A 24,752-nucleotide genomic window follows, 5' to 3' on the forward strand; every position below is an offset into this window, starting at 1 on the left:
TTGGTAAAACTCAGATTGCAAAACCTAAACTCAAGGGGGAGACTTCATTTGCACTTGAAGGCACAGGGCGAAGTAACATCTTTTTGGAGCGAGACAAGGAGCAGTCATCACTCCCTGACCAGACTACTGGTGCCACCTGGACAACATCACCGGACCGGGAGGGAAAAACAAAAGCGCTTCCAGTAAGCCCAGGAAGAACTATTCAATGCAAGCTGATAAGACTACCGGACGGTTGAGGAGATTTACATCGCTGGGTCTAGCCTGAGGGCTCAAAAACTGTATAAAAATCCAGGCTCCAGTGGCAATTTCTCGTGAACCGGGGGGAGGACGGTTTGCCAGGTAGACCGCTGGTCCGACCTTGTTCACCGGTGCCGACTCCCGGGCTCAGCATCTCTCCTTTGTTTTTATTGTAATTTTGGTGGTGGACTTTTTATTTCTTTGTAACCAAATTGACTTTAATAAATTTCTTCATACAAAACAATTCGGCTATTTCGCTTATAACACTATATAATGTAATATTTAATAATTTTTTCTTACTCTGTAAGCGATTGATAAGAATAACAAGGAGACCCGTTATATAATAATGGATTACTAAGCAGTTAAGCAAAAAAAAAAGACTAAACAAAAGTTTCAGCATTATAAGAAGTTTGGGGTTTTTTTTAAATATCAGGATAGAAAATAGTCTGATTCTGTTTCTGCTACTTAAACATTTGTGTAATAAAGTCTACTGCCTTATTAACTTCTATTGCTTAGGCTCACCTGCTCAGCATTTTTTTAGTTTTTGAAATTAAAAGATCCAGTACAAAAAATGTAAGACTCTAGACAATTCCAATATTTCATGGTTTTCACTTCATGAATTTTAACCTACATGATTACGAACAATTAAACATGTATGCTTCTTAATGGACTTGTCTGCATTACAATGGTACATACTGCACACACTCTAAAAATAAATCAAATTTACACAATTGCTATATGTGAAAACTACTCTTTCTGAAGATGCTGTCCAAAGATACACCCAAGCAGCTCTGAAAGATAGAATTTCTGAATTAAAAATATCTGCTTAAAAACTTGTGAGAACCATATTTGATATCTTCTGTGATTACATAATGCTTTATTTTTCAAATACAGGTATTAGGAGTCTGCTCCTATTGACTGAGGCAGCTTTGGATAGGTACCGAGATCATCATGACTCTAGAGCAACTTTTCTCAGGAAAGGATAGTGAGTAGCAAACAGGAAAGATGCTTCCTGCTATAAAATGCACCTAGTAACAAGTTGAAAAAAAATCCCAGGATTACAAGCAGAAGCAAAACTAAATAAATAAACTTAGTGAATTTCTTGCATATTAGCACAGATAACTCCTAAGACATCACCCACATGCAACAGACATAAATACATGAAAAAATTCTAATGAACATGAATTACATGATTACATGATTGCTTGATAGGGCCAAAAGAGAAAACTTTCTATTGAGAAAGGTTACTGAAAGGTTAAATGATTATATACTAACTTTGCCATTCAAGATAATCAAGATAATAATGGTCTTAGCTGAAAAGTTTTTACAAAATGGATAGTGCTTATGAAAGGAGCTGAACAAGTGTTAGTACTGTCACAGACAAAAAGAGAGCTTTCAGTAATTGATTAATTGGCAATTACAGACACTGATTATGATATTTATGGTCCATAAGGCCAAGACTTTGCATGGCTGGAGTGCAAGAGTGCCCAGTTAACTACAACATCCTCTGAGAAGGTTCTTCATATAATCTGCCCTAATTTAGTAGGATGAAGAAAGGTGAGGAAGAAATAAAGAACTGCAAGGGTGGCTGAAAAAGTGAGGGAAAGAGAGTAATGGTAAGGAGTAGAGAAATGAGGAAAGGAGAGAGGGCCTGCAGGAAAAAGGGAGGAAAAGACAGCTAACAGAAACACTGTGAAGAGGAAAGGAAGCTGAGCAATTAAGTGGAAGAAAGGAGAAACAGTGTGAAATTCAAATTATAGAAAGCAAATTTCCAACATCACTGGCATTTAGAAGATGTCTCATTTTTTAAAGTTTTAAATAATATTTTTCTAATATCCATTAATCTTATAGTAATTATATTGAGTTAAGTTAAAATTGCTTCTAAGTATTTAGCAGCATGGTACAACATATCTGGAGACATGGCTCCAGATACCAGTTGAACACTTTCAAAAAGGTTAAATCAGAGTTCTCCGCTTTACATTTCTTCAATCTGGTTATTCAGACTATACTTAGTTTTCAATTATTGCTAAAGTCCTACACCAAATTTAAATTGATATATTGAAGTTTGCAGGAAGTGTTGCCCCACTCCAATGCTTTTGAAACATTTATTTTGTGAGTATTTCAACTCAAAATGCAAGCATAAAGTGGCAGCAGAGTAACAAAAAATCACTTTCCTCTTTAAACAGTATATTTTAGACAGGCTTGTGGTCAGTCCAGAAGTACCACATTTTGACACTAGGTAAGATATCAGTTCTTCTGGAGAGCAGAAGAAGAAATTAATCCTTTTGGAGGTGGGAGAGCAGCCTAGCCACTGTTGATAGCAGCTGCTAAATTCCTGGACAACAAAGACTCAGTTTTACCTGACAAGAAACAGCAAACTGATTCCAGAGGAGGCAGCATTCTGCCCTCTATAATACAATTGATAGTTCCTTCTCTGAAACAGTGTAAGTAAAAATAAAACACTACAAGAATGTGCATAATGCATCTTTAGGACTCTCTAAACACATTTATTTTTTCTGAAGTACTAAGAGAAAATTTTTTTTTCTTTTAATACCTATGTTGATAAAGGAAAAAATATTTAAAACAGAAGTATAAGATTTAAAATTCTAGTAATATGATTTTTAAGCAGCCGCTTCATGATTTATTCCTGTCATTAAGTCCTCTTACCAGAACTGATTCATATTTGAAAGGCAAGCCCTATGCAGAAGGTAAGATCTGATGACAGAATTATAATGTTACCTTTGAAATTGCTTGCTTCCTCAATTTGGTAAGAACTTTTTTATTGACAAGTGAACACAGAAATGAGAAAGTGTTTATTATTTTGAGGAAAATTATCAGCAGAATTATGCATATCTTTCACCATCTAATCTATCAAGCATAAATCTAAAACTAATAAACAAGTGAAAATAAATACGAATTAGGAAGCTCCTAAAACTACATTTATGTTTGTCCAATTAATTAGAAAAAGTGGACCTACAGCACAATTAGATAATGCATGACTAAATCATGCATGAATGCATAAATGGTAAGAACCTACTTCCTCGTAAATTTATAATGATGATACGCTAATACGGAAGATACGTCAGTACTTGACTATATTACTATACTAAAACTCTAAGTCTTCATTTTATTACTGCACTTTTCATTTTAAATTACCTTAAAACACCTAAGAACAACAAAGAGGTACATAAAAATCCTATGCGGACTTCCTAGACCTGCATGAGCAGATGGATAACATGCTGAAGATAGAGGGAACAAGATGGGGCAGTTGGAAGGGAGAGGCAGAGGAACAGCAGGGACAGAAAGACTATCAAGAGCAAGCAAGACAGAGTGGGATAGAGACACAGGAAGCAGAAGAGAGAGCGAGACCCAGGCAGAGAAGCAGGCAGAGACTGACTGAAGGAAAGCTCAAGAGTACGTAGAGTAGAGAGAGCAGGCACACAGGGAAAGGGAAAGCAAGAAAACCAGAGAGGAGGGTGCATGTGGTCAGTGTGCACACGGCAGCAAGTGCACAGCCAGGAGGGCATGCGTGCAGTGGGATGTGCAGAGTGGACATAGAGACAGGCAGCAGAGCATGAGAGCACGTGGCAGAGAGAGACAAAAACAGGGAGGCAGAGACAGGCAAGACAAACTGAAAACTTAACCATCTCAAACCCACCTGGAAGAGAGAATCACAAAATCATGTTGGAAAACACCTCCAAGATCATCAACCCTTGACTGAACACCACCACACCAACAAACCATTGCACTAAGTGACACATCCAGTTGTTTCTTGAACACTTCCAAGGATGGTGACTCCACCATATTCCTGGTAAGTCCATTCCAATGCCTTACCACGTTTTTGACGTTCAACATGAAACTCCCCAGGCACAGTTTGAGCCTATGTCCTCTTGTCCTGTTGCTAATTGCTTGGGAGAAGAGACTGCCTACAACCTTACTACAACCTCTTTTCAGGTAGCTGGTAGAGAGGAATAAGGTGTGGCTGGAGGTTAGGATTCTCTGGGTTTTTTCTTTCTCTCAGGAAATTTTCTCCAATTGCTGTCTAAGAGATGGCAATGACAACAGTTAAGCGACAAAGGATGTGGCTGGGAGAAGGGGGAAGGGTGCAGTTTGCTGCTGTCTCTTGGGTGAGGGCCATTCTCTTGCGAAGTGCAGAGATGCCAAGAGGTTTTGGCTGGGGGTGAGGGGCTGGGCCCCGTGCCTCGCTCTCTCTCCCCTGGGATCTGAGTGAACTGGTGTGTTTTTGGTGCCAGACTGTTGAGGCCAGAGGATTCGCTGCCACTGCAGAGCTTTTCTCCTTCACTGCATTTCCTCATCATGAGTGACATCTGCTCCACAACAGCAGCCTTGAACTGGGCCTTCCCAACACCCAGCCTCACTGGGAAGGGGACCCCGACCCCCATCCTTTCCTGGAGGGAGATTCTCCTGGTGGCTTGAGACAGCTGCCTGCAGCAACCCGCCTGGAGCTGCCCAGCCCCGCAGTAGTTTTCTGCCGCCGCTTGGGGGTTTTTGCTACACTTTAACCTGACACCCCGTGTCCTGCGGCTCCTGGCAGGGCTCTGAAGTTGGCCTTTGTAGGCCAGCCGGGGTGTGCCCACCTCTGCTGTTCCAGCCGCTGCTCCAAGGCTCCTACTGCAGTCCATTTTGCTATCCAGAGGGGCACTGTGCTCGGCTGCACTGGCGCTGTGTAGAGGAAGCCCCTTTCCCATCCCGCCCACCATTACCCTCGGGAGGGAGTTGGCCGGACTGGCGCCACAGCGCCCCCTGCAGCCGCGGGGGAATCATCGCATGGCCCGCCGGGAGCCACCAGCGCCCCTGCTGGCTGCGACCGGAACTGCGCCGACGGGGAGAGTGCCGCCAAGAAGGCATCACTGGGCTTGTGCCTCTGGTTGTTGTTACTGCCAGAGCTGGGGTTGGTTGAATGTCTTGTTATACATATACATATATAGTAATAAAGAACTATTTTTTTTTCCCCATATCTTTACCTGAAAGCCCTGTAATTTCAAACTTGTAATAATTTGGAGGAAAGGGGGTTACATTTTCCATTCCAAGGGAGATCCCTTCCTTCCTTGGCTGTCACCTGTCCAGGATAGGTGTCCCCTGAGCCTCCGCTTCCTCAAGGTAAACAGCACCAGCTCCTTCAGCCACTCCTCACAGGACTTATGCTCCAGACCACCCTTCCCTAGTTCTTTTGCCCTTCTCTGGACATAATCCAGCCCCTCAATGTCTGTCCTATAGTGGGTGAGGGAAGGGCCCAGAACTGGACACAGCACTTGATGTGTGGCCTCCACCAGTGCTAAATAAAGGGGGACAATCCCTGCCCTCATTTTACTGGCCACAGTATTGCTGATTCAGGCCAGGATGCCAGTCACCTTCTTGGCCAGCTGGGCACAGCTGGCTGATATGAAGTCACTGTCAACCAGCACTCCCAGATACTTTTCTGGTTCCTTTTCTGTGTTCAACTAGAATCTGGAGTCATGTCTTCAGATAAGCTGGATCATGCCAATACAGAAGTCATTTTAGCATAAATTGACTATAATTCCTTTAAAACATAACAGTAAGACATGTGTCTGAGTTACCTAAATTTGCTCCAAGAAGTTTCTTTCCTACCAGTTTTCACCCTTCTGTATCTACCTCTCCAAACAAAAGAAACCTAAACTGATAATATACCAATGCTTAATTATTTCTATATAAGCATATAAATCCCATCAGATTTGTCTGGGGCTTTATGAACTGTCTTTAGGTAAAACTGCTTCGCATTAGTATCAATTACATATTTGATTTAAAAGTACTCAAGACAATTCGGAATTATTTTTCTGAATGCCCACTTTCTGTGAGCCAAAAAACTATTTCAGATGAGAGTGTTAACATTATTAAGTAACCTTATCCTCATTCTAAAGATGTAACACAACTGAATTTGGTCTTTTATAAAGAGCTGATAGCCTTTACTGGCTAATTTAAATAGTCATCTGCCAAGCAAGACAATTAGAATTGACAATATCATGTCATTTTAGTTCCCTTTTGAACCCTATATCCTGTATTCATAGGAAGCTTCACACATGGCTCAACTTTTTGTCTCCAGTAGGAACATGAGGGCATGGCCAGAACAGCACATCTTGAATGCTGTGTTCATTGCATTCCAGGTGCTTGAAAACAATACTATAATTTTTCACTCTCAGACTTAGGTAACAAACAGCACAATTTTGTGACATAACATTCTTCACAGCAATTAAATACAAGGTGGGACTTTTTCAAAGCTATAGCAATCATATTTTAATCTCAGAGATATTATACCTTTCTCATTATTTATCCAACTGAAGTGACATTTTCAAACTACTATAGTAATTCTGCTGTAGTCCTCAAGACTTTAATGAATGCCTACAAAATAAGTCACATTTCACTGCTTGAATGGGGCTTTAGAAGATGCTTAGTGCAAGGATATGCTTGTTGAATAACTTAATATTTCAACCTACCACATAACTTTGCAATTTAGGAGCTATTTCATAAAGTGCAGGCTTTGGAGGAGATACACAGAATGGTGTGTCCAAATATTTCATTTCATTACCTACAGGTCAAAACTAGAGGGTACAATTCTTTAAAAGATGTACACCATTTCCATACAATGAAGAAATTACATGCTCAGACCAGTGGATATATAATTAATTACTGATCTCAGTCACCTACTACAAACTGGATGCATGAATAATAAAAATAGAACAATATCATTTTCTATCAGTACTCAATGGTTCTGATAGCCAGTGCTTCATCCCTATCACACTGTCTAATTTAAGATCTTAATTTTTCATGCAATTTTTGAAAATATACAATCAAATACCAATAAACTTAGACTTGGGAAAAAGCTCCTGATGTCTAACACTTGCAGATAATAAGGCCTTTAACTGAGTTGTACTTATCACAGACTAACTATAGCAGTTCTAGAGAACATGAAGGCAAACAATTCCACTGGTTTTAAAGAGAAACATCCATAAAGTGATTACTCACAGTTTACCTCATTCATGATTACAGGATTGCTCTTAATGTAGTTTTGCATGAAATTAACGTAAATTAGTTGACTCCCAGTTATAAAAAGGAAAATTTTATAAGAAAATCTCTACAGTGTGCTTAGAAACTTATCAGAAAAACCACCATGGTAACTAGAGATAGGGAGAGGAAGAGGGTGAGAAGGGGAAGGAAGAGAAGCAAAAGAGAAAAGGAGAAAGAGGAAAGGAACTTCACAGAGATACAAACTGAACCATTGGAGCTGTTTGTGTATGCACACAGTAACCAAGTGTAACTGAAGCTAAACAAAAGTAGGTAAACAAAAAATAGGTTTACATCACTGCACTACCAGTGCAGCACATACATTATTATGGGTTAGCTATAGCACAAGTAAGTAGTCTGTGGAAATTTGAAATGCAGCTTTTTATACTACTGTTTCTGTTCTTAGAAATAATGACGGAATAGGCTGTCTTGTAAATGCTTCTGCAATCACTGGAAGGTCAAAAAAAAAAAAATTGGAGTAAGACAAAATAACAGAAGCAGGTATCACCAAATAGGCTCCTGAATTAGAAGAGTAGTATTTAAAAGCTGGTGATTTCTATGACAGCTTCTTAGAAGAAAAATGGAACTTTTTGTTCAGTTTTAAAAGTGATCATCACTGTGTGGGGAAGCATTTGCAACCTACCTCTGCCAGAGATGTACAGCTCTGCTTACTATGGTGCATGGGAATCTCACAGTGTTACATATTACTACTTTACTATGGAAATATGATAATACACATATAATTTCAATATTTTTCATATTGAAAGACATGCATGCAAAAGGGCAACAGTGAGAAATTTCCAGTTTAGAATCTGCTTTTCTTGAATGTTTGGTTTTGTGATGCTGTTCCTGCAATTATGTACTGTGTCTAGAACTGAAAATCTACAGTAAATGAAAAAAGGTACTACAGAAAAGTATACATATTGCGCAATATTTGCATTTCCTAACATCTTTGCACTTTGACTACCTTTAGTCTCACTGATTCAGAGAGAGGAGCACAATGAAAGAACTCACTCTGCCTTTTGTTCTCTCACTGGGAAAACAAAATATTCTGCTTTTAACAAAAATGTATTCTGCGCAGCTATAAAGACTAAGGCATAGTTTGTACAGAAGAAGATATAACAAACTTAGAAACAATAAGGAGGCATTGTACAGAATCCATTTTCAGTGCTGAAGACATGTAAATTTTCAGTTAATTTCTCTTCTTTTCCCCAGTTTCCTCCTAATAAAATTAGTATTCTTAAACGTATAAGCATTTAAACGTACATGAGCAAAATAGCTCCTATACTACAGTACTTCAAATACCACATTCTTTTAAATTATGAGTGCTAAAGATCATTGTTAATTCTAAAACTGAAATATGAAAAAATCTGATACCGACCAAGTAGCAGCATAAATATCTTGTCTTCCCTCCCTCCTCTTTTTAATTTCTATTTGTCTTGCTTAAATTAAGCAGAGGAAAGGGGGATGGGATAAAGTGATATTAATTTTTAAATACAGAATTTGTGTTTTTCCACAGTCATATCTCTGTTGGTTATTTAACATTATACCTGCAGAATTAAAAGTTCAGATCATCTCTGAAATACCACATCCAACAGTATGTATGAAAATTATTTCTCTTTCAACTGTTGACTACAATAGTTTTGAAGCATTTTCTTCTCCACACATTCAGAAAAGTCTAGCTTCTTGTTCTCAGTTGCAAAAGAATGAAAACAAGAAACAGGATTATTTTAGACTCTAACCTGAAATGCTGCAGCCTCTGGCCTGCCCTTCAGCCCTTCCTCTGAAAAGGTCTCCAGGTGCAGTTTGGGTAGCTCCAGGGTGAAGTCATTCGTGGCTGCTGCAGAACACGGCAGCAAGGCCTGATCTCTGACCTAAAGGGAAGAAAACAGCATCAATGGTAATTCCCCTTCAGACACATTAACTGGGATGAACTGGGTCCCCTTGAGCCCACTGAGTGGACTTGCATTGATCGCTGGACCTGAAATCCATGAATAAATTTAGGACTAATTGATTTTTCGTCGCAAATAAATCTCTAATTCAGAGTGCTGGGAGAGAATGTTAAGAAGAAAAAGCATCTTCCCCTGGTCTGAAATGAGAAGAAAAGACACTAAGGGCTCTGTAGCCCAGCTAGCATATACATTTCACAGATCTGCTACCTGTAAAAACCTCTTAAGAAAAGAAAAGGGTGACTGTACTTCTAACTGGAACAAACAGGAGCTGTGAAATTAAAAAGTTCATGTGATCACATCAGTGAGAACCTCGCATGTGAGTTCTGTCTACTCTGGTATCAGTCCTCCAGAATAAGGCTCATTTAGAAACAACTCAGTCAAAACTCAGAATAAAATGAATAATCCTCAAATAAAGCAAAATGGACTAACCTGTAGCTTTCCAATTAATAAGGGGGGGAAGGAACGGAAGGAAGAAAGCTTTTTGCGGTCCCGGTGTGAGACACAAGGCACTAAGCGGCACTGCTAGCGCGCTTTGCACCAAGCGCAGACAGGCCGCGTCCGGGCGGTGTCGGGCAGCCGCGCGCGCTCAGCCACGGCCGCCCGCCACCCGCGCGCCCTTGGTGTCGCAGTGCCACCTGCCGGCCGCGCGCCGCAGCGCCGCCCGCGCTTTGTCCGCGGCCACGGCGCGGCACAGCGGGAAAGCCGGGCCGCTCCTGGGAGCGCGGCGCTGCCCCGCGTATCGCAACATGTCGTGCCTCTATCTACCGGCACGGACGGGGCATTGTACGTATTTAACGCGCACCTTGCACGGCCGCACCACTTAGGTTCACACACCGTATGACGCCACCTCCCATTTTTCATTCTATTTAATACAAAATTTACAATGTCTGCCTCCAGGAGATCCCAGTAGTCAGATTATATTGTAATACGGATGGATAGTCACACATACAAATATATGTTTGTATAGTACAAACGAATAGATTATATCATTCATTTGGCATACGCTGCATCTGTTGAGTAACAACAGTGAGCACTTGCTAAAAATAATTTACTGTTTTTATAACCTAATACATACTCTAAAACTAAAACATACACTGAATATATACTAAAACATATACGGATATATTCTAAATACATTTAAATCAATAGATATACCATTTACTAAGTACTATTTTAATAAATTTCAGTTTCTGTTAGAGGCTTCCTTGCCCACAAGAATGCACTGAACATGAATTAAAACATAAATCTATTCACTTTAACTCCTAGATTACTTTTCTGTAACCACTTACAAAATTAGATTCTTGTAAAATGCTGATCATGAGTGAACAGATTTCAAATGATAGTAGAGCCTTTGAAATATGCTCTGATTGAAAGAAGCATGTGCAAATCTACTGATACAAAGAAGAGATTTGATTTTATTCGTTCCTCTGTTCTGTGGGAGTAGGGAGCCCTACATTTCCCAAGTTGACCTAAAGAATTCCTGTCAATACCTGTGGCTGCCAAACATATGCACTATGATGCAATTTTTATAACAGGAAAGGTCCTCTACACATTTTTTGCACACATAGTGCACTAGGTTCAGGATATACAGTCCTATGGAACAAACATACTCTCTAGAGTGTTCTGTCAGCATGTGTAATTCTGGTCAGACGTTAACCTTGCTGAATATAACAAAATACACACACATGCACGCACGCACACAAGCATACACACTTGATTTACATTTTTATAGCTTATATATACACACCAACTTTCCAGTGTCTTTGCTGCCAGTATGCACACAGATAAAAGAAAACATTAATGTGGATTAAGGTACTAAGAATTTATCAACATCAAACCACCAGTGTTTTGCCTTCTATCCTTCTGAACCGTAGTCAATAGATCTAAATATTTTACTGCACCCTGGCCAATTCATTGTTTGATGTTTAAAAACTCAAACAGAATCAAAGAAAATTTATTAAATTTCAGCCCCCAAATGAGATACTATTAGCTTTGAAAGTCAAGTTTAACTGCGATATTGATGATTCTCTTTTTTCTGTGACAAAATTCACAAGGGAAATCCCTATGTCAAAGTACAAAAGCAGATTGCTAATACTAAGGGGAAAAAAAACAATGTATAAGCAATGTAGGTATAATACATACACAATACAGACAGTAGAAGTCCTTTTAACCCTATTAGTTTCAAACTCTGTTTCAATATTGGGGTCTGACACTCACTGAAAAATAAAATATAAACCCCATTTTTTAAATGGCTGCATTGTGGTAAACAAATGCCAATAATATCACTGCATCAGAAAAGTATGTATTAGCTTCATAAAGAGTATGATTTTTAATATGAGGATTCACAATTAAAAAAAGCAAACAAGCATTTTCTTGTGTTTGTAAATACTTAGACTGTAGAGAGTACATCTCATTATCAGTATGCATACTGAGAAACTGAAAATTAAGACAGACTTTTCCTTTGAAAAATACTCATGAGGGTTCAGGAAAAATTGTAAGAACAAGAGACTGGGTGTATGCTGTACAAATATCATTATATTGCTTCACTAGATGTGAAAACATTCTAAGTTGCCTACCTATTCAAGGACTGGAAAGCTATAATGGCCATGCCTGCATAGAATCATATTGGACAGGCCAGACCTGTAGGAAATCTTAGTAAAGAACTAATTTAATAACTTCTGTCTATCGGCTTTTTGATATCCAGAAAAAAAACCAACAGTATTTGGGAAGCTGTATTTATTTCCTCATTCTCTAATGCAGTAAAAACAATACGCACATACAAACTTACATTATAGAACCACGAGGCAAAGGTAAAATAGGTAATTTCATTTCTTTTTTAAAAGATGGTTTTTTTGGAAGCTCAACAGGCAGAAGAATCCATCCTATGCAGTTAAACTTTAAAATGCAATTTTCAGAGGTTCTTTGTATTTAATGACTTTTTTTTTTCTCCATATGAAATCTAAAGCAATACCATTTTGTCTGAAAGGTCTCCCAAGACTAGAGAGCTTTATGTTAAAATCTAAAACATCTAATCAGCTAATCAGGCTTATTGCAATGATTAAAAATGTGTAAAACCAGTTTCATTTCCCTATGCTCTAAAATTAATATAGAGAAAAATTATATAAATTTATATTTATCTTACGTTAATGAAAGTTTTGGCCATTGCTGATTTTGGTAAGCCTAACTTTAGCTGAGACTGTGAAAAGTCCCAAGGGTGATTTTATACAGAGTACAGTTAAGTATTGTGAGAGCATGCTTCTAAATATGATCATTACATTTTTTAGTTTAGACATATATAAATACTATCTGAAAACAGGCAAAATCACAAATGGATCCACACTCTACTACAATACTCATAGCATTTTAAAATAAAGCAGAGTGACTTATGACAGTGTTTAACTTTTTAATTAATTAGGAGAGCAACAAAGAAGACAACACTATAGCCGCTCAATTTAAAATCAATAAAGTACTCATTAATTCAGATCAAAGCTGAAACTGAATAATAAACTGAAGTTACGTTATTGACCGAACCAAAGTGCAGAATTTGATGGACTAATTCTACATGTCCAAAAATGAACTCTAAAATTTTCTGCTGCTCAATATAATAATAGTTTTGTCTACAGTCCACTCCAGTGCTCCCTTTGGTTTTCCTACGCATGGTTTGATGTGGTATATCCAGTTATGCCAATAGAGACATGGTACTAAAAGCTAGCAAGTCTCAAATGGTATTAGAATGTGCTCAGCCCTTCCTAATGTCCTTTCCCTGCTTCTATATGACTGGTACAACCAATCTGAGATTTTAGTTTTTATTTTGTTCTTAATTCAGTGCTTTCTTATGATAAAAAGAAAATAAAATTATTTATGGATATAAACTTCACAATGTAAGCTATATATGAGAACATCTTATAAGTTCAAAGTTCACAAACTCAACATTAAAAAAATCTTGGCTTTGGGCTTATTTTTCTTTAATTTCCTACTACCTTTTAAATAATATATCATCTGCAATTTAAAGAGCAGAACTACAGATCTAAAGATCTAAAGCGATTTGGTGATAAGCGAATGGAAAACAGTCATATAATCTGTTTGTCTTTGAGATGACCATATAGCTGATATAACTGAGGCTGCAAATACAGAAATCATTCTAAAAGAGTACAAGCAAAATGGTTTCTATCACACTGCTTTGTGTTCTGCGTGTGACACACAGCACACAAAAAGGAGTTTAGAACTTTTTAAAGTAGAAGAAAGCAGTTTGAATGCAAATCTTAGTCTTAACTACAGTCTTGCAAGTATGTAGCTTATTTAGCTGCATAGTGTCTGTACCTCCAGGGCAGCATTGAGACTGGGGGCCAGGTTAATTTACACAGGTTAAGAACATGCACATCTACCAGACACAGTCCTTTTCCATGGGAAGTCATTTTAACAGAAATAAGTTACATAGTAACTGTTTTGAATGGGCAAGTCTTTGTTATAGTGTTATACAAATGATCATAGAACTAAGAAGAATAATAGAAAATTATATACATTGTTGGATAGAATTAAACCCTCATGAACACTTCCTATTTTTTCATGTTTAGTATGAATTCTTTAAGTTTTCTTACACAAGTGAATATACAAGAAGAAGTTGCACCAACAATAATATGGAATAGTCTTGATAACAGTAGTCTTCAAATAATTTGCTGATAAAGATTATCTTCCTCATGTACTTCCATTCATATACTTTGGAGTCTCTAGAAAACAATGATCAACCTAAGTGCTATCCATTTAAGGAAATACAGACCCCAAATTATTTGCTGCAGGATTTGGCACAAGTAATATCCAAAGAAGTACATCCCACAACACCCTGTCAGATCACACAGTCATTCTGTTAATATTGGTTGCACTTAACACCAACATGAGTCTGCTCTGAAAGTAAGGAAATTACTCCAAAAAGCTTTATGTTTATCTTATAGAATGAGAGCCTGTATAATTTCAGATACAGTATTTTCCATCAGAATGTTTCAGCAATCAAGGATTTCAGCACTCCAACAGTAAAGAGACTGCCTGTGAAAAGACTTGTGTATCTTAAACTGAAGGCACTTTAAATCAAGAACCTAAAAACTGGGAAATTACAGGTACAATTAGAAAGAAAATGAGGTGAGAAATGGTATTTGGAACTAAATTAGTCAATTGAAGTGCAAAAACATCCCATCCAACCTTTCTCTCCACGACCCGCCTGCTCCGCCCGCTCCCCTCCCCCCTTCCCCCCCTCCCTCCCCCCGCCAGAGGGATAAAAACCAAACTACACCAAATCACAACATATTTTGCTTAGAAGAGTGTCTTCCAGGAGGGAAAGGGAAACAGTTGAATGGATACTTGTTACATGGCCATCGCAGGTTTGAGTAGTCATTAAAAGCCAAAAAGCCATCAGGTCATTGCACATTCATTCATCAAAAGAAGAAAAACATCCTCAGATTTAAGGGTCTGACTTCTGTAGATAGTGGAGGTTTAAATAGCATTTTGACATACCTTAGTGTAGGTGGCCATACATTATTGCAATTAGTTATACTGAATATTTACCTCAATAGAACAACTACTGAAAAAATCTGTATTAGCATACTGATTCAGTGACTATCCTTTCTGATTACGGCCATACAAATCTGTATTTAATTAAAAAACAAGCCATTTCACAGGTGGTTTCTAAGAGAGCATTAATTACTACATAACAGTGTTTGTGTAAGGAGACATATTTCATAAAACTTATGTTTTGGATGTGCTTGGCTTTTTTTTTTTTTTTTTTTCCCCTTTTTCTTTTCCCATTCAAGACTAGTCAAGATTATGGAAATTAATTTTCAGAGCAGAGTACCGTCCCAGACTTACTTATACAATTAATTCAAGCTTTCTCATATTACTACATACACACACTACATGGTCTGCTGAATAAGATATTAATTTGATCCAGAGTTGGTTTGTTTTTTTTCAAATGTTGACCACAGCACCTAAGCATCTCTGTAGCTGCAAGATGTGCACTATAATGCATACCCTATGAAAATAATTCAGTGACCTTGGGCTGAAAATGAACCCATGTCTGAAGAAAATAACAGTTAATGTATTCAATAATCCCACAATTCTCCAAACAAGGATTTCTTCTTACTGAAGGCAAACTATACACAAGTATTCAGCCTTGAAAAAAACATCAAAATCCAAAAACCAGAAAAACAGAAACCCCACCTCAAACAACCCCCCAAATAAAAACAAAAAAACCACCCCCCCTAAAACCAACAAAGAAAAACAAAAGATAAAGACAAATGAATCCTGAAATGAGTTATTTAGATACGTTCAAACTGAAAACAGTTAAGCACATGGATATGACATTCGGCAATGTCTTATCTTTACTTTGTGAAGGTTTTTAAATCCCTCTTGAGCTGGAGTACCATTTTTAGCTTGGCTAGGTCAGAATGACACTGAACAATATGAGTGATGACACACTAGACAGCTATATGGACAGAGTTGTCATCAGCAAGCCAGCTGTGCTAACACCTGTATGTCCTGCACAACTGATCTTTAGGAACACGGATCAAGAAAGTCAGATTGCTAGGAGGGGAAACGAAAGTCATTCATCAAACAGTGAAATTAAGAAGCACTCACTTGAGATGGAGGAGGAGAAAAAGTAATATTTTTATTTCATTTTTTTGTTACCACAGAGAAATAATAGCTGGTTTCCTATTGTAAACTTCTTACAGGAGTTATTTAGAATTTAACAATCTAATTGGGTTTTCTTTGTGATTTTTTTGCATGTATACATACTCACTGTTTCAATAGGCTTGTGATAGGGTCAGTTGAGAGCAACCCAGGACCACAGTGATGGACAGACTTTGAGCACACACAAAGCAGGCTTCACTATTAATGTGTCTAACACACAGAACAATCATTGAGCATTTCATTAGGTTAGACAAAACAAACAAACAAACAAAACACCAACACTGAGATCTCTAAAACAAGGGCTTTTAAATCATTATTGAGATAACTAAATAATATGATGGATTATGGATCCCAGTTAACTGAGAGAAATATGGCTAATCAGTATACCTGAATGTGTCAGGTCACATCTACTGGAGTCTGACTGAGACAGCTAACTTAAGTCTCTTAACTGTCCTCTTCTTCCAGGACCTGATCAATTTGTGGTCTCCTTGCTGCACCTAACAATTATTGCCACTTATACTGAGTGTTTTTACTGATGTAGTCAACTTGTATATGGACTTAAACCTATTGTAAATCAATTCCTTGCAGGCCATAAAACTGTCATCATAAGGAAATGCATTTGATTGCTATGGACCACAGCAGAAATAACAATCTACTGCTACAACCTTACCAATCCTCAAGTATTCACCCACCCCATCTCCAATTGTATTATAAAACTATATTATATATGCTGTATTATAAAAACCCAGATTATTAAATTAGATAAAGAAAGTTCTGTCTTTGTATTTTTTACAAATATATAATAGGGTGGATGATAAAGTGTTTATATTTTTTTTTCAACTGATAGAATCATGGCACTGAGATCTCATAAACAGACAGTTCAGAGGCATTTCAGAGGAGACAAGGGTGGCAGCAAGGCAATGAACAGCAGTGGAAGGAATTCAGGGCACGACTGCTGACAGGTCTGCATGGAAGTTGTTTTGCTAGCTAGCATATGAACCTTTCCATCAGCAGAAATGAAGTGCACTACAGAAGTGGTCAAAGAGTAGTTTTTCTGACCAAGTGCAGAAGGAAAGGAGCACACTGGATAGCTGCTCTGATCCCTGCATGTCTCAGAGTGTCAGAATGAGTCAGTTGCTAACTGGTATTGGGAAAAACAGTGAGTATTCTGTATTTTATTAATCTGCTAAAACAGCCAAATCCTAAACAGCCAGGACAGGCTGAAAACTATGATGGACTAAGCTTGCCAAGATTTTGATAGTTATGAGTACAAGGAGAAACAAACAATTTTCTGTTACTGTGAAGGCTGGCTTGCTAGAATGACTTCCCATGGCGGTGTGTAGTAGGCTAAATGTAGAGAACAGGGATTTAGGCAGTCTGAAAACAAGACAGCAATAACAGTGTACCAGGTGCAGCCTCTGTGAGGACAGATGAGTGCAGGACAAAGTTGGTTCCAGTCACCTCTGGTTCCAGACACATCACAGGTCACAGCTAATCCCCACAGCCCTGCTGGCAGCCACTCTGTGATTAATTTAAGAAGGAGAAAAACCCACCTTGCAGGGAGAGAAGGAAGGAAGAAAAACACTGACTATCAAAGAGAAGTGGAACAGAAACACTTAAGGTACTGGATTAGGTATAGCACAGAGAGAGGACTATGCTGGAGCATATATTCACACCATATTCCATGAATGATCCCATGTCAGAGTGGGTCCAGGAAATCCTTCAGGATAGTTCCTGAAGAAATTGAAGTCCAGGGAGAGTCCACGCTGAAGCAGATATTCTTGATAGATGGCAGCCCACATAGAGAGCCCACAGTGATGCAGGGAAACAGCATGAGGAGGTAGGAGCAGCAGAGAGGAGTTGCTGTGGACTGACTGTAAACCCTTGTGCCTCACAGCATGAGCAGAGTGGTCGCAAGTGAAGCTGAGATTAAAAAGCAGTGTAATTTTTAAATATTTTCTAACTCTCCAAATCTACTTGAAGAAAGAAATTAAAATAATTTCCCCAAGTCAGCTGTTTTACCTATGATGATAACTACTATGCAATGTCTGTAGATCTCAATACATGAGCTTTCTCATTCTGTTTTGTCCCTCTCTTCTCTTGAGGACTGAGACAGCATCTAGGTGGGCATCTGGCTGCTAGCCAAGGCTAACCTAAAAGAAGCACTCAAACTGAGGATCAATACAAGGGGAAAGCTGAAGATTTTAGCAGAGATAGTGTAAAATTATTTCTTCCTCTGATTGGATTACAGATCACAGAATCATAGAATATTCTGAGCTGGAAGGCACCCACGAAGATCATGAAGTCCACTCTTAAATGACTGGCCCATACAGGGATTGAACCCACAACCTTGTGACATTATTACCGTAACTAACAGATGATTAACAACACATATTCAAGAATCCAGTTGCAGAAAATTAATAGATCTAATGTCTCTTACAGTTTATACAACCAGAATATTAAGAAATAAAGAAGAAATTAGCAACAGAATACAATTTATCAGCAAATATTACAAGGGTTTACTCACAACAAAAATAACCTCAAATTTTTGAGGGTAAAGTGTTTCAAGAAATAACTTATTTTTCATACACAAAAAAAGGACTGTCCATGGCTTTTAAAATAAGACATGTTCTTAAATGATTTTGCTTTTTATTAGAAGACTTTTTAAGAAATTCTTTGTGTTTGAACTTCAAGTAGATGGAATTTCTTTTCATCACTCAGTAGAATTTTATTTATTTCTGTTATAATTTTGCTATTACCTTTTGGTCATCTTCAGTATTTTAAGAATAAAACTTAAATTTTTTGAGTTATCCAAACTATAACCCTCTTGAGGTCTCTGTCTCTCCTTGGTGATATTCTGTTTTGAATTTTTTATTTGTTAAAACATCCATTTTGCATTTAGTATTTGTCCATAATATTTAGATGGTATAAAATGAAGAAAGATCTCTTATTTTATCAGAATGTTTTGTGGAAATAATTCAGCTCCAGGAGTAGAATAAAGATAGCTAATGTGACAGGACCCAAGGTAAGACAAAAAATAACCTTCTAAAGAACATCTTGTAATTTATGAAGGACGTGAAACTAGTTGCTAAAAATATTTTCTCTCTTAGCATATCCAGTGCTCAAGTTCTTCAACAGTTATGCTTAATAAATATTCATTAAAATTAAAAAGTTAGCTCCACAGTGGTCTTGAAAGAATCACTCTGGGCAAAAGCATGCCTAAGCACTTTCCGGCAAAGTCAAATGTATGACACTAGATGTTCCGTCCAGTCACAATGTGGGGCAGAAACTGGTGTAAATGGTGTAGTGGTATATTAGAAGCATGCACTGAGATCATTTCCTTTGGTTCTGATTTCTCTTACTTTTGTTTGCTGAATGTTACACCTCAGTGTATCCAAAGGCAGCTGATCTAGAACCTACATTACTGACTTCTGGAATTCTTGTAGGAATAGTATATGGAGAGGAATGAGGCCACTTCAATGGATCAGAGCATATACTGTCTTATTCCTGAGTCCAACTAAGATTACTAAGGATGTCTGTAAAATCCCTCTGAGATCTATAGGTAAAAATTTAGCATTATGCATTAATAATACAGATCCTGAAGTGATGCAGTGGAATTTTGTGGGTATTTGCTCATGAATACATCAACACAGAAATATCAAAACATTCAATTTCACACTCTCATAAGTAAAGCTGCAGCTCAAAGTAGTACTTTCACTTCAATCAAAATTGATTCTGAACTTTACCTGTTTTCTTTTGATTTCTTTTCTTAAAACAAAAGTAATTCCTAGAATTTCTAGTGGAGAAAGAAAGGCTTATAGTTCCTTTACTAGTATGTAATCCATTTCTTCATGTTCTAATTTTTTACTGTGTGAGACACCCTTTAAGAACAACAGTGTAAACTTTATAGTTTACACATAAGCCATGTCTACTAATGCTAGGTAATTAGTTACCATTATGATGTAGGGTTTACATATCAGATACTTCTCAAACAAATCAATAATTTCCCTTTGTTCTTCTAGGAGAAATACTTTTGAATCATTTTGAATGATTTACAATCATTTTGAATGATTTACAATCAATTTTTTTAGTTCCTGCTGAAAGGAGCATCCTGACATTTCTAGTTCTTATGTTTTCCTCATCCTTTAGGTTGACAAATCAGAAAGGATAAATTTTTTTGCTAATCACTAATGTGCTATATGGGCTTAACAGCTATGTACATCAAGAATTAAGAAGCAATATGGTAATTAAGATTTAAAAAAAAAAAGATAGCTGTTTCTCATTCATTCACTGCATCAGGTTAATCAGTACTAAGCATGTGACCTTCTCCATAGCCTTTCCCCAAACACTTCAATCCTTGTGCATATCACAGCACTGCTTTCAGAACCAAAATGTAACCTTGTAATCCAGAACAATAAATTCTGAATGCCAAGGGCATTATTTGTATCTCTTACTGCAAAAACACAACACTTTCTGCATGACATAAATTTTTAAGCTTAAAAGAAACCAGTATGAAAAAGGTGGGGGCAAAAAGCAAGACAGTCTCTACCAGCACAGTTTGCTGTAGCTAAAACACATAGTTTTGTGTTCTGTCACTTCCTTGAACATTATAGGAAAGAAAGACTTGAAAAAAGTATCTTAAAATTAAATTAGTTTTGGTGAACACAGAAACTAAAATGAAGAATAGATTCCCATGTTGCTGTGAATGTAAGATGTGATAAGGGAAATTAACACTCCAAGGTAATAAAAACACTTATTTTGCTCTGTGTTGCTCTAGACTAAAAAGAGTTATAAAACAATCAACAACTAGAGCTACAGTTAAAAACACTCCTTTTTGCCTAAATAATTAATGTACAAGCTTTGTTGGACTTTCATATAATATTATATCAGGGCAAAATCGTGCAAGTCAAAGAGACTACTTAAGATTATTACTCAATTTAAAAAATCTTCTAAAAATATCATCAAAGTTTCTGACTACAGGTTACAACTTACTGTCTTTTCCTTATGCTTTATCATGTATCAAAGTCAAAAATAGCATGCATAAAGCCATATGTTTTATGGCCACCATGCATGTGACACCACCAAATGACCTCTGACTTACACGGCACAGACTTAACTCCACAGAAATTGTCAGCTGTTTGGATTTTCAATAGTCTCCACGTGGTAACCAGAAACAGTGCTCTCAGTGATTAAGGGAAGGAAAGTGGATTTTTTAGTAAGTTTTTCAGTAAGAAATAAGAAGTTTGTGTACTACAAAATTGTATCTTATTTCACTAAAAATGAACAGGTTTTTAGGATAAAAGAAGTTGAAGGTGGAAATAAACTCTAACATAAGGAAACCACCTTACAATTTCTACTGCACTCCTTCCCTGAGCAAAAGTAGTGGGAAAACTTTGATATATTTAGAAACAGTAATCAGAGGAATCAATTTAAATTCTTACCTTATGAAGAGTGTCTTCTACAGCTTTCATATGACTAATGATCAATTCTCTGTCTCTATTACAAGAGAAAAAAAAGAAGTAGATCGTGGAACCGAAACTCACCTGATTTAGAAATTAATTTTCTGCTACTTTTTAACTATCATGTCTTTTTAAATAATTGTTAGTAACTCAAAGTATTATTTTTTGTCTCTCCTTTTTATATCCCCAATGCAAACCTTAAAAATAGTTCCTGTACCACTATTTGGCATATGAAATTTGTTTCTGTTGTGGACTATCAATTAAACTAGCTGTAATTCCGGGCATATTAATGAACAGCTATCGTGTTCTTGGAGAGTTTTAGATGTAAAGACACGTTTAATGGAGTCTTCTAGCAGCAAGAGAATAAATGCTCATACATTTCCAAAAGAAGTTCAGCCAAGGACCCCATCCTTATAATAAGAGAGTTTGGAGAATGAAACAATTCTCTAATGCCCTTTTGTAGATTAGTGATTCAGTAAGAAAGACAGCTCTCATCAGCTGTCATGATGCTGTCATGAAAAACCTTGGCCTCAACTCATGATTGGCAGAAGTAGAATTGAAGTTACATAACACCATGTGACTAAGGAGAAAGGACAGCACAACCAACAAAACACTGTAGGGAGGTAAAATGGAATCCATGCCAGAAAATTAGAAAAGCTAATTCACCTCAGTATTCCAGGACTGTCTCTTATTTTGCCAGCTATGTGTATATTTTGAGCTTCCACAATACCTAAACCAGAATCCATAGAATCAGCATGATTTAGGTTAGAAAAGACCCTTAAGATCACTGAGTCCAACAATTATCTCAGCATTGCCCAGCCCACCCATTAAACTGTGTCCCCAAGGGCCACTTCTACACACTTTTTAAATACCTCCAGACTCTGCAGTTTCCCTGGGCAGCCTGTTCCAATGCTTGACAACCCTTTCAGGAGAGAATCTTTTCCTAATATTCAATATAAACCCCTCTTGGCACAACCTGAGGCCATTTCCTCTAGTCCTATCACTTGTTACTTGGGAGAACAGACCAAGCTCCACTTCACTACAGCCTCCTTTCAGGAAGCTACAGATAGCAATAAGGTATTCCCTCAGGCTCCTTTTCTCCAGTCAAAATCATGGCATTCTTCCCCATGGAATAACGGCTGCTTTCTCATTACTTGATTCATACTACTGTAACAGAAGATACAGGAAGGTGGCCAGAAGAATAGAATTGGCTTTTACATTACTAATAAAACCACACAGACTTATATTTTTTCAGGATCTCACCTTTCTTTGGACTAGGTTGACAGGGTACTTGGTTGCTGACTGGGGTTAAACCACAATACAGAGAAATTACTACTACCAAAAGACTACTGTATTTTTGTCAGGTTCACTGTTTCAGGCAATTTCATTAATATTGCTTCTTACTCATGAGGAAAGTGGAAAGAACTGCTAGCCACCACTAAAAGAAAATCAAGACAGCCGTTCTCAGAACAAGCTAGACATCCTGCTGCCTTTTACAGATCTACAAAAATTTAGGAAATAAATTAAAATATTTAAATTAAAAGAAATAAATTAAAAGACTGTAGGCCATGCATTGCCTGCAACCACTTAGGTCATGAAATAGATATTAAAATAGTATTTTTCCAGATAAGACCAAAGTCCATTTACCTACTTTGCTTACATGTTCCAAAGGAAGAAATGACACTTGCACTTGTTAAGAGTTGGTAGAACAATTACTGGTTTGGGAGTTTTCACATTAAAGAAATCTTTTCTGAATATTAGAATGGCCAGAGGGAATGATCCTTACTGGAGCGCATAAAATAGGTTGAGGCAGGGTGAAAAGGAGAAGGCTTTTGAGAACACATCCGTCTTCAGGTCATAATATGCTTTGACATACTTATACCAAATAATATATTGTCATTTTAATTAGCTTGTTAAATATATCACTGATAAATATATTAATTACATTATTTTGCTGGTGCATAAGCCCCTTATAGCTTCTAAGCTATTGTTCTTCAGAGGTCAAAATCCCAGGTATAAGGAGAAATTTTAATTTTAAATTGAACCTTTTTTAAATCTTGGCCATGGACCAATAATATTCAAAGTGCATACTACTGTAACAGTAATAGATAAAAAAGTCTAAAAGGATTTATAATTTTATCTGACTATATAACTCTAAGAGGTTAGTAATAATCTCATTCAAGTCAATGGAACAGCTTTTGACTACCAATACTTTCAAAAATGGTCCCTGAACATTTCCTTCCACTCTTCAAGTTATAGTAAAAAAAGGCATGGGGCTTACATCTAAATCCAAAACTCTCTGAAATCAGCAGAAATATCTACACTATTCCACAGATAAGCCTAGGTTCAAAATGAGTTCCAGCCCCTTTAGAACAAACAATCATTTCTTAAATAAATAGAATGGGAAGGATCTACCAAAGAGATGTTGTCAAATCAGTACAGTAATTGGCAGACAAAATGTGTATGCATTTTGCACTAAGAATTTGTAGTACTATTATGGCATAAGTGCAGAAAATATAGCATGTACTATCTTGAACTAACAGTTTTCTTTTTCGAAGACTATCACTGAATTTCAAAGAGAGGCAGATGTACTTTTGTTTTCTAGCATTAGTCAAGGCTAAAACCCTGTGCATGAAAGTGAGAATTGATCTTTTGTCCGTTTTAAGTGATCTCCCCAAGGTCTCAGTGCTCACTTTGCTGCCATGCAGAGGGCACTCTCTGCATCACGGATGCTCTCCCTCAGTCGACGCTTGTCCTGCTCCAGCTGGGTAAGAAGTCTATTTTGCTGACGCAGAAATCGATCTCTTCTTCTCAGCTCCACCGTTGCCTCGGAGAGACTCTGCAAGCAGACAGAAAGCAGAGTTACTTGTCAGCCCAAATAATTAACTTCAGTTTATGCCATAGGCTATTAAACAAAGTGGAAAACTGACTGTGGAGTAGATTCGGACCATTGCATACTAAGGTTTTATGAATTCTCTAGCAAAACTATTACTGACTCAGAACCCCCTAGTTTTTAGTATATTGACTGTGTACAAATATATTCATTAAAAAAATGGTTTTTTTGATCAAGTAGGGAGATACAGTATGCTACAAGTACTCTAATCATGAAGAAAATAATCAAGAGTACAGCTTTAAAGAACACAGAATATTCTCAAAACTTAATTTAACATAAACATTAAAGAAAGGAATTCACAAAGGAAGGGTATAAACACAGAAGCATTTATTTAAATATCTGCACTGTTCAGAAATTTCAGTAGAATAAATAATCTCATATTCTCTGTTAGAGCATCAAATACAATCTATATTATGGTGCTTTCACTATTTTAACATTAGTTTCCCAATATGCAAAATAGTATGTGTATTTTTTAAACATTTCTCTCTGGCT

The 24,752-nt window shown here is 37.3% G+C and overlaps 1 protein-coding gene across 1 annotated transcript in view; it reads right to left on the reverse strand.

The window, feature by feature from the left end:
* Positions 1-24,752, reverse strand: part of CCDC171 (coiled-coil domain containing 171) — a 150,231-nt gene that overhangs the window by 32,286 nt on the left and 93,193 nt on the right. The window contains exons 22-24 of the mRNA XM_066338509.1: positions 24,061-24,206; positions 21,350-21,404; positions 9,021-9,152 (exon numbers count right to left, since the gene is read on the reverse strand). Coding sequence (XP_066194606.1) covers positions 9,021-9,152; positions 21,350-21,404; positions 24,061-24,206 — 333 coding nt within the window. The remainder of the gene's footprint in view (positions 1-9,020; positions 9,153-21,349; positions 21,405-24,060; positions 24,207-24,752) is intronic.

This window comes from Sylvia atricapilla, chromosome Z, assembly GCF_009819655.1.
Source record: "Sylvia atricapilla isolate bSylAtr1 chromosome Z, bSylAtr1.pri, whole genome shotgun sequence".
NCBI lineage: Eukaryota > Metazoa > Chordata > Aves > Passeriformes > Sylviidae > Sylvia > Sylvia atricapilla.